A 14,584-nucleotide genomic window follows, 5' to 3' on the forward strand; every position below is an offset into this window, starting at 1 on the left:
GCAAGGTATGGACTCTGATAATTACTCATAACGACCTGATTAGATGGAAGCATTTTAGAGTAGCTAATTGGTTGGTAACTGCGCTCGACCACCGGCCATAATCATCACTCCAACTTCAAGGAGCTCGACCCTCTTTCGATCCACGTTTGGTACCAACCCTATGCACACGCCGCCGGCCGGATATCCTGATTGCCTGCTGGTTGGTCGAGATAACTGGATAATCACGTAGCGATCGCAACCTTCGTGCTTCTGTAAAAAATGGAGTGATTTTGTCTCGGGCTTGCCCCGTGCATACATTTTCCTGGATGAAAAAAAGAAATCAGGAAACCCCTTTTAATTCGACTGACAAACAGAGCCAAAGCACGCAGTCCCATCTGAACTCACGAATTTTGGACTTGACGGACACGGTGCCAATTTGGAAGAGCTTACACTTTCAATTGGAAATCAATCACGTTCAATACTGGTCATACACGAAATGACAGTCCTATAGTATCTGTGCGTTGGAAGTGCGGGTGTAAAATGACGGCCGGATTAGTGTTGATTGTTTCGAAAAATGGAATCGAACCGGCTTCTGCCATGGGGAATAATTCTCTGTTTGATCAGTGACAGCCAATTACGACGGTGCACATTCCGGCGATGATCCCTAATTAAAGAAAGGCTCTATAGCTGTCACGTCCATAGTTGACACCAGCGAATTTCTAATGAATTTCGGTTATTTCACATCGCGTGCCCTCTCGTGACCGATGACAAAGAGTGATTATCCGGAGGAAAAGAGAGAAGGGGGCAAAGGGCCATTAATTTCGTCCATATTTAATTTGATGCGTTTCGTTTTGGCCTTTCCCTTCCATTTCTCCGACAGCCATCGCGCGCACTTCCATCCCCTTTCCACATCGCATTCTGGTTGTTTCACACAACAGGTACGCATTCGTAAAACAACAACGTTTCGCATAAACGTCAAGCACACGGCACATTGTTGCACACAGCCCCATTGCAATCGTTTCTGTGTCATTGATCATATCCCTTGACCTCGTGCTCAACTCATAAAAATACAATGGCACTAAACTTTACTCGACTACCGCGAGTTCTCTCAAATGTATCGTATTATTTTATTTTAATGAGGATCGCCATGTTCAAGGCTAAGATAGTCGATGAAGGGTAACAATTGATTTCTGTAGCTGTTGTACATTTCTTCAATTTCGATAGTGATCACATTGTTCAAAGCCATCCGTCAAGAATAATCTCAAGTGACACGAAAGAGGTTGAGAGAGAAGAGAGGTGGTTGGAATGTGAGGTGTCCTCGTTAATATGATTACTTCAGTGGCACCTATAATATCAGCCCCAGAGCTCGAGATTCCAGTATTTCAGTATTTCGTGGGTACATTTCCCCATACCTGGTCACCAGCTGACATGTGACGGTCGCATCAGTCAATGTCACCCCCGTTGTAATTAATGGAACGGACACGGTGCACGCCACTGGGCACTGATACGCTGCGCAGTAACAAGCCTTGCTTATAGGTACGTTGCGATACGTTATGCGTTACAAGTCGTACATGTTCACAAGCTGCGGTCCATCTTCTCCAACATTTCGGTCAACACGAGTATCGCAATGTCACTGCACTTACCACCTGTCGTAACAAGGTAGCTACAATCCAGCGTCGTTAACCTGCTCATGGTAGTTTGACGATTTCGAAAAGCCTCTCTAACTAAATATTTCTGCCGATTTACTGAGCTGCATGTGTTCGGATACGGATTATGAGACATCTTTTCTCTGGTGCAATACCGCATGATCGGTCGATTATTGGGATAGAGACGTCTCGGAGCGCCGAAGTCCTTGGACGGATTATTACGCTGCAACGACGAAAGGAAGACGAGTAATATTCGGATGCACGTAGTTGAAAGAGTGTATCAGAAAATAATACTTGGTAGAAGAGGATGAGATATTGAAGTGTAGGTGGGAGGAGCTGGTGTAAAAATAATTGGTATACAATAAAAAGTTTCGAGTTTGAAATCACGTGTCTTGAAAGTTGTTTGTTGGAAACTTTTCAAGAATCTCACGGAAACTTGAACCGCTGCTGCTTCCAACAACAATAATCCACTCTTCCGGAATTTAGATACATAATCTCAATTATTAATCAGGAGAACGTTTCACTCTGCTACGGCGAGCGCTTTGAAAACTATAGTGAAGTATTAATTTATGCAAGGATAGTAATATTATCGTAGAATTATGGAGAGGAACCACAACTGCATCGAAAGTTTTCGAAAAAAATGTAGAATTTATGTAGAATGTGGATTCGAGCTGTACTTAATAATCAATGAGTTCCTTGGCACACATCGATTATTCGGCTACCTACTATCGAATTTCATCAAGAATACTCCGTTGGCAACGGACAAGTTGAGAGACCGAACCAATTTAGACCTCAAGTTGGGCGGATATCTAAGTAAGTACGTAGGCCGGTAGTAAGGGAATCAGCCCGCGTGGGCAACCATGGCAGAAGGAGGGAGGAGAAGCCAATGGGTCGTGAACGCTCTTAATAGCTCAATTTCAATTATAATGGCCAATTGAAATGTCGATTGCCGGCGCCAGGCGATCGAACGCAGCTTCATTTTCTCTAAGTGTACGGAATCCCGGGTCCTCATTCTACGCGACCTTACCTCGAACCCTCCAAATTTCCACGACGCTCCTGCATTTCGGAGCGGCTCCCACTTTGGCCGACAAAGGGACGATCCAGCTCCGCGTGGATTGACCACTGGTTCTAAATATAGTCCGGAATAGAAGGAGCTGTATGGTAGCTGGACAGAATCAATGTCATGACTGGTTGGGTTGATTAAATCTTGAGAATTGGAGAGGGTGGGATGTAAGTGTGGCTACCAAAGTGAAACACATCTTGCCAACTGTATCATGCCAAGCATTGTCCGACATTTGGTGCCAGTGCGCTATAGTTCGCCACTATTGAGGATAACTAAGGATGGTGGAGAACAAGTTTCTGCCAGTCGAACCATTCAGTGAAATGATAAAACGAACCTCAAGTTCTACCTTAGGATTTGGATGTGATTGACTCTTCGGTGTGATGTAAATTAACGCGAACTGCTTGCGAGCGGAAAGATTGAATACAACGAATCAAATTAAAATCCCATTGAAATAACAACCGTAGATTAGTTGTCATGAATCGAGTGAACGAGCAATATGTATCCATTTGTTCGTTCGTCAGTTTTCATGCACGATTGTCTATTCCCGAGGGCTTAACAAGCGAATGAGACAATAAGCGAGAGACAGACGGCTCTATTCATTTAACTCTGGACGAACCGCGGCAAATTTATGCGCTAGCTTTACGGTTAAACTAATTTATTGGATAGTAAAGTTGTTCCGCCGTCGTGTAATAAACGGGAGGTGATCAACCAACTTCGGAAAGGGCCGCTCGTACTTGAGTTGAATTTAAATTAAGGATATACAGTTTTGTGCAGGCGGTACATCGGTGCGGTTTTTTTATCGTGGAAAAGTCACCCATGTCGACAGGAAACACGCATCGAACTAACGGTTGCTCATCATATTGGGACATAAATTACCGTCTTCCGTAGACCTTGATATCAACGTAAATGCGCATGGATACTGATGCCTGCAAAGGATGACTCGACATATAATAGCATGCGAACTGAAAATGTCTGAAGAAAAGCCGGGAAACAGTAAATGAATGTCAAATCAGTTGCTGAACTAGGTTTCAATGATTTCTACATGTGTTTGCAAGACAGTCTGCCAATTGTAAGTACCTGTAACCAGACTTGAACATTTTGAGAATTAAATAGAATTAATTGATGGCCTTAAAATCATCGAATAATTGATTTGAGTAACCTGAGATTTGTATTAATGCTCGGAAAAACGTTTTAAAAGAAAACTGTGTAAGGCGAAATACAAAAACCAGTATCCTAGTTGGAAAAGGCAATCCGAGGGTTGGTAACATTTTTCCCGGCTTGTTAGGTGGTTAAGGGAGGAAATGAGCCCTGCATCAGGGTGGCGCCAACCCTCGAAATATCCTCGAACTAGTTCGAAAGCCTCGACGGCTCGGTTCGCGTTTCCACCACCAGGTCGAAACCCCCGTCGGTCGAGCAAGGGATGAAAACTGAGGTCGATAAGACAGATTCCTACGGATTTGCCGTCTGCGCAAGCTGTGGCAGAGTGACGAACCGCATAATTTCATTCCTTTCAGAAAGACGGAGCTTCGACCGAGCTTTTCTTCGTCACGAAATTACAATCCGTCAATTCAATACTGTATTTATGAATGCTGGTTCGCCACTTTCGTGAAAAGAAATGTTGTTCTGTATTAAAAAATGAATGTACTTTTGAAAAAAGAAACATTCCTCCCATACATTAATTGGTATTGAATTCAAATTCGAAAAGGTCTAAGGGTGATAATTTTCCACCATAATTTGTAAACTACTAGTCACACAGTTTGTGTAAAAAATTAACAATCCTAACCAGTGATACGAAGATAAATTTCAGCAAGTTTCAGAGTAATGTCAAATTTTTCGGTATTCTGTCGTCGATTGCGTACCTTACAAAAAATTTTGTAGTCACCGATACCGCGTCGAGGTTTGGCTCGTTAAATTTCCCCCCTCTCTTATGGCACTCGTGCCTGAAACCGAGGAATTATTCGCGAATAATACCGAGGACGAAAAAAATGATTCACTGCACCTTTTCTTTCTCCCACGTTGTACAAGCGAGCCAAATCATTTCACACCATGGTTAAATTTTCCGTTTCGATAAGCAGACGCGTGCGACAGGTAGACTTTGAGGAACTCTTGATGTTGTACGCCAGGGAAAAACTCGGCTTTTTTTTTAGGGGGGGGGGGGGGAGTTTCTTTTCTTTCCTTTTTTTATTCCATCGCAGTTTTGACGAAGGTGTGAATTGATGTTCCCCTATCCTGTTTCAATGTCGATTGAGGCACAGCCCCTTCCCCGAAACAAGCTTTTGACAATGAAACAATGAGACCAATTGTGAGAACAATCGGATACGAATGCACGTAAATTTCGTCGTGCAGTTATAATTACTCGGGACCCGTTATCCTGTGGCTCGTATTTTGACGAGTAATATGTACAATGTACATTTCTTAGTCGTTTTTCGTGATTTTGTACCGGGACGAATGGAAAATTTTAAGCATACTACGGCTTACACTGAGTTCTCTTTTTTTCAATTGTTACGTTGAGAAATATTCTACGCAGTTGCTTTGAACAAATTGAAACTGGATAAATTGACACGAGTTTTAGTGAAAACAATTCTGCTGGATAATCGTTTCGAAATTTTTCGCTCTACCAGAAAATCAGCGACAGCTTTCGTAAACAAGAATCATTGCGCACAGATCGATAATGCCGATTACGTATTCTTGTAAAAAGATGTCTGGCCTACGGTCGGAAAAACAGAACAACAGCCGTTACAAAATACGAAAGGAATAAAAAATGCATAAATCCAGTAAATCCGTGAATAACATTTCACTAACGTGCTATTGATGACTCTGAGTACCTACGAATTCGATGACCATTTTACTCGCTGGTAGACAAACGACAAAAACGTGCCGTCCACCCTGCGCATTCCCAAACCCAACACGAGATGGAGATGTACGGAATGATAAATCTTGAAGATATACTATTTTTCCATGAATCCAGTGAACCGTGAGTCTTGCCAGTGACAGCAGCACGAGTAAACTGCTGGCGAGGTATGAGGTATGTAGGTGGGTACGAGTATGTTCGAATTTAGAATTTATTTACCTTAGGCAAAGCGCGTGGCTTCGGGCAAAGGGTCAGGTTTGTGGTTTTCCCCTGGGCGAAAGACGCGGGTCTGTTTCCGTGCCTCTGATATTCCGAGAAAGCTCGTATAATACCTCGCGTTAAATCTGTTACAACAATTTTCCAAAACCCCTGACGCAGGGCCGAATTAATGTGTGAAACTGTGGTTTTCTCTCCTTCGCCTTACTGCGAGACAGAAAAAGAAAAGGAAGAAGAAGAAGTAAAGTGAAAAAAACCTAGTCGCAGCATTCTTCAGAATCTTCTTTATTAAGAAGGAACTACCTCAACAGCCAACCTCGTATTCATCTATGACATAGTTAGTTCCATAGAATACAGCTAAGGAGGTAGTTCAAGGAGCAGGGAAGAAATAAACGAAGCGCAGGGTCTAAGCTGCGTGTCAAAGGGATTCATTAAATTCTTGTGCTTCAAGTAACTCAATGAGCTTTCTCGTAAACAAATGCCCACCGAATAATACTCTAGACTCCTCATTCGCTCTTACAACATCGGATTACCGGGCATGGGATAATTATTTGTGACATGTTCTGAACCAGTTTAAAAGTATTTAAAAAAATTCCAAAATCCATTGATGCTGATCGACGAAGTAGCACTGAGATTTCTTCGAAAAGTGATCGATTCAGAACAATCATGGAATTATCGCCTTTCCGGTTTCTACTGTTCCAGCCTCGCCCGACGACCGGTATATCAAACATGATGCGAGTGGAGAAAATATGCTTTTGTAAGCTCGCGCGTAGCAAGTTCAAAGAGATGCCTGAGATTCTGCACGGCGGTCGAAGCTGCATGGCCCGGCCTCGGCATCATACAAATAAATTTAGTCCCCGTACTCGGAGCCGAGACATTGCACGCACGCCGATTAACTTTTATTTCAAAGAGAGAATAAGAAGAAGAAGGAGGAGGAGGAGGAGGCACTTGATCATGCTCGCATGCACCTCCCGAGGCTCGATTCGAATGCGCAGGAACAAGAGGGGGCGACGGACGGGGGAAAGGAAAGGTAAAACGAGCGAAAAAGGCGCGACCGTTTTTGGTCGTAAACCGCCTGACCTATAAGTAAAGCGCTGTCAAAGCGGCGCGTGCTCCTGCTGCTGCGCTTCAAAGTCCCATTACTGCGCTTTAATACATCTGCTGGTGACGTAAGGAGAGTCGTTAACATAATTTACGGGGCCCAAGATCGAGTGCATCTTCCTCTGCAGGAGCGGATCAGCTACCTCCTCACCTATCGCCCTGAAAGCAGTGCTTTCCAAAACTCGGCTCAGGGTTGGGATTTCGAATGATCGAATGTGCCGGCTGATTATCGTGCGGAATCCGAAGGAATCCGGATTCTCGAATTCAGAAATTTACAAAATGTTTTCGATCGAATGGTCTCGACGTCTGCAGACGCGATTTTTCCCCACACCGAAAATCTAAGATCCACGATTCTCGACGAGGAGGACGAAGCGTGCGAAACATGCTGGTTCGTCCGTTTCCTCCTGCATAACTAGTTATTGTGTGCTTTACTTTAGACAACTTTTTACTCGGCAAACAGCCCGGCACACACTCTCGGCTTGTACAAGTCTCGGATGGGTGCACTTAGCAGGTATGTATACCAGACAGAGGAGACCCGGAGGTGCTGCTGTTTACCGACTAATATTGATTTTGGAATTACGAGGTAATTAACGCCTAGTCTTCTTCCCTCCAGGGACATTTTTCCAACAAACTATGGATGTACCGGGCGCGGGTCAACGGTTTCAAAATACGACGTAGTTCACAGGCTCGAATTTCACTCAACGATAAAAGTACCATGTTTCACAACTTTCCGTCATTCGAGACTTACGATTTATTGATAATCGCACAATACGCATCGATGAAAGTACAATTCTGTGTGACTATTTTTGTAGAAGTAATAAAAGTTGGAAACCATTACAAGTGGATTCGTCTAGCATGATATTATCGTTTTACATGTTGAAATGCGATGATTCAGAACAATTTCCATTACTTTCGAGTATTTGCAGCGTGAGCAACGACATACTTGACGTCATGCGAAGTGAATATAAAAGCGATGAATAATTTCACAAGTATCTTGAAAAAATGTTCAATATCCATATACAGGTAAGAAGAAAAGAAAATACATATGATGCATGATAGCGGAAAAGCAATGAAAAAAAAACAGACAAAAATAACGTTCGAGGAACCAAGGCGGACGCACAAGGTACAACAATGTTTCATCGGAGTCCCTAAAAGCTGAGAGGACGTAGATACAAGAGTATACATATATAATATGCATCGTGTAGTCATTTCATTTCTCAAAATGAAAAAATATGAACAAACAAGGGCCAAGCATCCGCGCTTTTGCCTCGTGGCGGTTCGTTGGAGCGATTTTTTTGAAGGTATAAAATATCCCCAGCTATCATGCGCATTACACAACCAAGAGGTGGAAACAATGCGACGAGTTTCAGAATTCTCAAAGTGATTTTCGGACTCGTTATATTCTGGCTGTTGCCTTGATTGGAAAGCTGTAGGTACTCGAATCGGCGAAGATTAAAAGAAATTGTGAGATATCATTTGATCGTATTACGAGAGCCGCCCGATTTTTAAGCCTTGCAGGAGTGATCTAGCGATTGGTTCGGGAATATTCACCTATAACGGTGACAGGGCCGCAAGAAGGGTAAAAGATAAAAAGAATAAAGAAGCGAGAAGAAGATGAAAAAGAAATGGCAATGCGTAATAATAATGATAATAATAACAAACCGGAGGAGGAGCGAGACGAGGGGAGTATAAGTAAAAAAAAAAAAAATAAAGAAACAAAAAAAAAGAGAAAAGAGAAAAGAGGAAACGTGGAGCTTGTTAAAATTCTGCGCTTGCGATCAAGAGTCGAGTCTCGGGAATGGGGCAACAGGCGGCAGATACCGCTATCAACGCATTTCTCGTATCCGACACACTCTTTGCTTCCGGATCTGTACGGAATTACATGAGAAAAAGTTCTCGACGTTGAACAGTAAATCGAGACGTGAATTGAGCAGAATTTGATCCTAAGCTCGGATATTCATTTTCCTTCCTTTTACGAGCGCTTCTATTTTCTCAAGTCTTTGTACCCTCTGCTCTTATTTCTACGAGTCATTCTTTTCTTTTCTCTTCTTTTTTTTTTTTTTTTTTTTGTTTTCTTTTTTTATTAATTCTTTTTCCCCAGATCCTGTTCCACGGAATCACGACAAGCGCGACGAGTTTCAGGGAATAAACTTTCGGAGGGACTCGCCGAATTGTAGGATGAAAACGGATCACGACTATTTTGGGAAAAGTTTTGAAACTCGCGAATACGCTCTGTGAATGGGACGTGCATGTAGGTCTCGGGTTATATACGTGCCTCCGGGTCTGGGAAAGACAATTCCACGACCGGCTCCTCAAGGAGCTGTATAAATCCTTCCCTGCTTCCTTCCTTCCTTCCTGCCTTCCTTCCTTTCACCGAGTACCAACCATAAACCGGAAGCTGGAAGTAACTCAGCCGGAAGCGAATCACTGAGAACTACGACGCGATCACCCGGAGGCTTTATAATGATGACTGGAGTTTAATTATACGTGGGAGGCTTTGATATTTCAAACTTTGTCCATGTATTTAATCGTATTGCGTAAACATACTTATACCGTTACTTGTTTCCAATTCATTTTTGTTCTTTTCACACAAATTTTATTGAACTGTCGTTAAAAATTCGACGTTTCCCGATATTAAAATTTCAAATTTCTTTCGCCAAAAATCTTGTCAGAAATTAAGCAGAATCGTTTTGCATCCGCTGCTGTTTAATACACGCGACACTTTAAAAGCTATATAACTTTGCGTGAATTACGAGAAAGATCGTAATGAGTCACGTATGAGTGCGTAATAAACTGACGAGAGGAAAAAAAAAAAAAATATTTCGAAGAGATTCGTGTCGAGGTCTGTTCTTCGTCAGCGTGGAAATACCGCGCGTTATGCCGAGCTGCAGAGGCTTTCCAACCTGCACGACAGCTTTATCGATGACGGAGCTAATTAGCCAATCAAATCCGGTATCAAGTGGCGATGGAAACGACTATTTTACCTACTAAAATAACGCGCGACTTCAGACTGAACGTAAGTACAGCCCATCGAGTTGCGCGGAGACGGGGAGTGTTTATAGCCACGTGAGTGAGTGGAAGATAAAATTGATCGTTTGAGAAACTGAGATTATACATACAGGTATACTAACCGCATTTGGTGGCTGTTAAAAGGCAAACGCTTTGTTTATGAGGCGTATATTTTCCTCGATGTCATTTTATTCTCATTTTCGTATCTTGCTTCGTACAATTTTATTTATTGTGATTTTTTTTTCCTTGGCTTTTTTTTTGTTTTATTTCTTCTCTCATATTATTCACGACGATATACATTCGAGAGATGAAACAAAGTGCAGTTCTTGCGTAATTTCCACTGTGCTTTCACTGCCACTCGCGGAGGTAAATGTATCGTCAGCTGTCGAAATAAGCTCGTGTGCTTTTACAAAAAACCTCAACACGCCGGCCGGCTTCGACTGGTTATTCTTGGGTTCGATTGTCGTTTTTCGGTCACCATAGACTTAATGGCCGGTTCAACATACGTTCCGACAGAAGATCAAAACGATGTGGTGGCTGAGAGAATTTTGAAAACCAAAGAAAAAGTCGCGGCTAACAAATAGAAAAGAGATCCGACACAGTTTCAGGATTCTTTTTATTCTTCGTCGTAATTAAACGAAGTCTCGAAGATTGAACAGTTGAATTCTTGAGTGAACCTTCCAGAAACTTCTGAAACGATAAGCACCGCCGTATTTTTACCAACAGTGTACAACAGGGTGTGAAATAATGGCGTGCACCGGCTCTGAACGTTGGTACTCGAAAGGCTACTGGCCCGAATTAACGCCTCGCTTTCAGGGATAAAAACGTCTTTTAAGCCAGCGAAGGCGGGCGAACAGCGGGGGCCGGCAGAAGGATGGCGCGAACTTGAGGGATGCTTTTATCGTTCAAAGCCAGGTATGAACTTGAACCACCGTGTTCATTCAACCACTCTGTAAACTATACCGCACCTCGCTTTTGTTAAAATCATCTTTCTCGTATGTATCGCGATACGTCTCGTTACATTACCGAAACGAAAATTTACTCGGTTGCAAAAAGTAAGAACAATCGAATCCATATTGACAATCGTTCAAAGAGATCGTTGCAAAACGAAATGAACTTCAGAGTGAAAGCTTTCAAGCCATTCAGAGACTGAAATTCAAACGAAGAAGACGAAACAGTTTCGGTCAATTTAATTTATCGCCGTTTCGCAAACCGAATTCTCGTTTGTTTGTGAACGATCTCTTTTATGTAGGCATGATAAAATTAAAGTATAGAAGGTCGATAATCTACAGAAGCATATCACAACTCAAAATTTATGAATTGAATTCAACACAAGCAATTTACGTAATTCTTAGTGCAATTTATGCCCTCAGAACGAAAAGGAGGAAAAAACCAGTCAGAAAAGATGCTTTTTACCACAAGTATGCATAATCATTTTAACTGAAATTTGACTATATTTCAACCGAATAATTATGGAATTTGTAGTGTGTCAGAACACATGCAATCGCTTGATACTGCAGATCAGTTTGTACTTCGGTTATTCAGATTGTTTCTTCATACCTTTTTTGCAGAAATACAGTGCTTGTAATACGATAGTTCTCAAGCCTGTTCTATGCTGTAAAAACTATTTTTTCCGAGCAGTTTAGGGTATCTCCCTATCTGTCTCCTTCAAGACTCCCCTTTAATCAAGTGTATATCTAGCAATATTTCCAAAGTAGATTAGATCCGTAGATCAATAGAAAGTCATGAGACCAGAATGAAATAGGATTTAGATTTCACGGATCGCAGGAAAATAAATAATAAATATCAAATCACATTCAATATAAAAGGAAATTAAAGATTTCATTATTTTATCGTTTAGTTTATAATAGCCCTTAATTCTGTGATATTACATATTCTATAATTTTATACCTGTGTCACTTTAATTAAATAAACGGAGATTGTACATATACAAATCCCAAGGGTCGTTACCTTTAACCCAGTTGTATCATTGAAAGTATTTCTTGCATTCCTCGTTGATGAATAAGAAATTCGAATTATTCCCAAGAAAGTAATTCCAAACCCTCTAAGAGTCTTCTCTGCTCTCCGATTAAAATATCTATCTCTTTTCGCAGTTGGCGTCCAACCATAAAAGAAAAACAGAAGCTAGTCGAAGTGTCTCACTTTTCAACTATAAGAAATTATCAGTAAATGAGAATCGATTTGACGAATGGGGTTGGCGTTTATCGCTCAGCGATTCCGGTTAGGTGTAAAATGTAAGGATGCCGATACAAGAGAAAGGTGGTATTGAAAAACTCGTGTAGTACACGCGTAGAACGTCACTCACCTCTGCTGCTGATTGTTGTTGACAGCAGGCATCGGAGTCGGGACCCGAGGGGGTGGCACCGGTATGGCTTTTCGCCTCCCGCCCCCGGCGAGGGGTGGTTGCACCGTTGGAGTTACCCGACCCGTCGGCGCGATGCGTCCTGCCGTTCGCATGCGTTCCGTGCGCACTTCCATCTTCACCTGAAACACGAGAAATCGAACCCTGGAGGTCAGTCCATCGATCCACCGGCACAGAAAGTTGAAACCCGATAATTATGGGGTAGAAATGTCAACTGGAAGAAAAACTTCATTTTTCAGGATCAAATCAGTGGACGAGTGAATATTCTCATCAAGATTCGTACCAATCGTTTATTTTCTTACACACACCGTAAGTAGGTATAATTGAGTAAGCTGTACTTCACGTTTTAAATCGACGTTTTTTTTTTTTTCTTTTTTTTTTGAGAGATTGAAAGTCATTACGATATATTTTTTATTACTGATAGAAAGTTACATCGAACTTTCAAGTGCTGGGGGAAAAAAGTTTATACAAGTTTTAAGGATAGTTCTGTGCAGCCGCGAATCGTTTCGTTATACAAGTTTTAAGGATAGTTCTGTGCAGCCGCGAATCGTTTAATTTCATCTTGTGACTTTCAAGTACGGAGTAGATAAACATTATACCGTGAAGAAAAACTTGAGACTGAAAAGTTCGAGTCTTGAAAATTTACGAGTAAGAATTGCAAAGGACCAGCAGTAAATCTCTTATATTATGTTGTATTCGTATCAGATCCCCTACAGATGTCTGCCGCTTAATTAAACCTTTCAGTTTAAGAAATATTTGTTTCTCTTTTCTTTTTTCTGTCCCTCGTGATCAGATTCGGTCGTAATTTTCTCATCCGACCGCGTTTCGCGGACTGTGGAGCTGAATTAACTGAAGTTGATCTTTCCTCAAAAGCAATATGCGCAGCACCTTCTCAGAACTTGATAAAATGATCTTCTTTGCAGCCGTTCGCTCTTTATTTTACCTTCGTACTCAAACTTCCTTTTCTCCGTTCTTCGCCTCTCTTCAGCGACTAACTAAACGTAAAATGAATCAAATACACATAAGCTACGTTCATTTTTGCCAGCTTTAAGCGACTGGAATTCTTTTCAAGTTACGAAAAATGTCTAGTCAATGGTAAAAAATTTTTGTTCAATTTTTTGTTTGTTCGGGGAGAAGCTGGTTTAAAAATTGTTGTTTTTCATTGCAGCCAATGGTAAAACGCGTCGGAACGCGATTGTGACAGACAGGAAAAGGGTGAAAAAAGTGATGAGTCTGAGGCCTTACCACATCAAACCGATTCCGAAATGCGCGTCCATATTCAGAAGACCGGGTAACCTGGCTCTATCCATTTATGACTCTGTGTGTGTGTGTGTGTGTGTGTGGGTGTGCCGGAAAAGCAGGGAGGGAAAAAATTACGGGTGGCATGTAGGGTGAACAAAGGAAAGCTACCGAGGACGAAAGGAAACTGCGTGCGTCTTTTCCTCAGCCACCGCGAAGAAGTCGAGGTTCACCTTTGAAGCTCCCGACGAGTCCATCGCATCGGTGGAATAAGAGATAAAGACACGAGCTTCGCGATGCTGGAGTCGAGTTTTCGTCTAGTCCGGAGAATTGAACGAGAGCTTTACATCTGAACGATAAATTCCAAAGTACTACTGCGCGAATTTTTCTCTTCTTTCTGGGAAGGTAAAATGCGTATAAACGAAATAAAGTCGAAATTTATTCCATTCGGAGATGTAACGCGGGGTATATTGGTCGGGAATCGTACCGGGTAGGGCGTACTACGTTTACGTTGAAACTTCATGAATAAAAAATACCCCTTTTCAACCGCTTTTGATGAAAATCAAGCGCACAATTTTTCGCCTGGTTCCGTGTAAGATTTTTTTTTTTTGTTTCTTCTTCAAGTTATTTCTCCGTTGTTATTTTCAATTCTCCTTGATTCGATGAAAAATCGATACGATTGTTGTACACTCAACTTCATTGTGGAATGTCCCTGACAAAATATGCCAATTTTTTTCTACAAGTGGGGTTGAAATATATTCAATGAATGAGGCATAAAAATTTTCCCAAATATTATCGCGCTTCAACGTTCATCGAAAAATTGAACAACGCTATTGTAATTTTCGAAAGTGAAAGACAGAGAGAGAGAGAGAGAGAGAGAGAGAGAGAGAGAGAGAGAGAGAGAGCCACTGTTTAACCGGCTAATTATTTTTCCCCCCTTTGATTTTTCGAGTCGGCTATAATACAAAACAGCAGCCCCCTGACACGGGGTATTTTTCGTTAATTAATAAACGGCTCTCATGGCCGTTGCTTTTGAATCGGTATTAAATTACCGAGTACCAACGGAATCGTGCAAATCGCGGGACAAAATTGACGTA

General features: G+C 41.8%; 1 protein-coding gene across 1 annotated transcript in view; it reads right to left on the reverse strand.

Annotated features, from left to right (window-relative positions):
• LOC107217886 overlaps positions 1-14,584 on the reverse strand; it is a 309,627-nt gene that overhangs the window by 244,643 nt on the left and 50,400 nt on the right. Inside the window, exon 3 of the mRNA XM_046735990.1 lies at positions 12,192-12,370. Coding sequence (XP_046591946.1) covers positions 12,192-12,364 — 173 coding nt within the window. The 5' untranslated portion in view covers positions 12,365-12,370. The remainder of the gene's footprint in view (positions 1-12,191; positions 12,371-14,584) is intronic.

Source organism: Neodiprion lecontei, chromosome 3, assembly GCF_021901455.1.
Source record: "Neodiprion lecontei isolate iyNeoLeco1 chromosome 3, iyNeoLeco1.1, whole genome shotgun sequence".
Classification (NCBI taxonomy): Eukaryota; Metazoa; Arthropoda; class Insecta; order Hymenoptera; family Diprionidae; genus Neodiprion; species Neodiprion lecontei.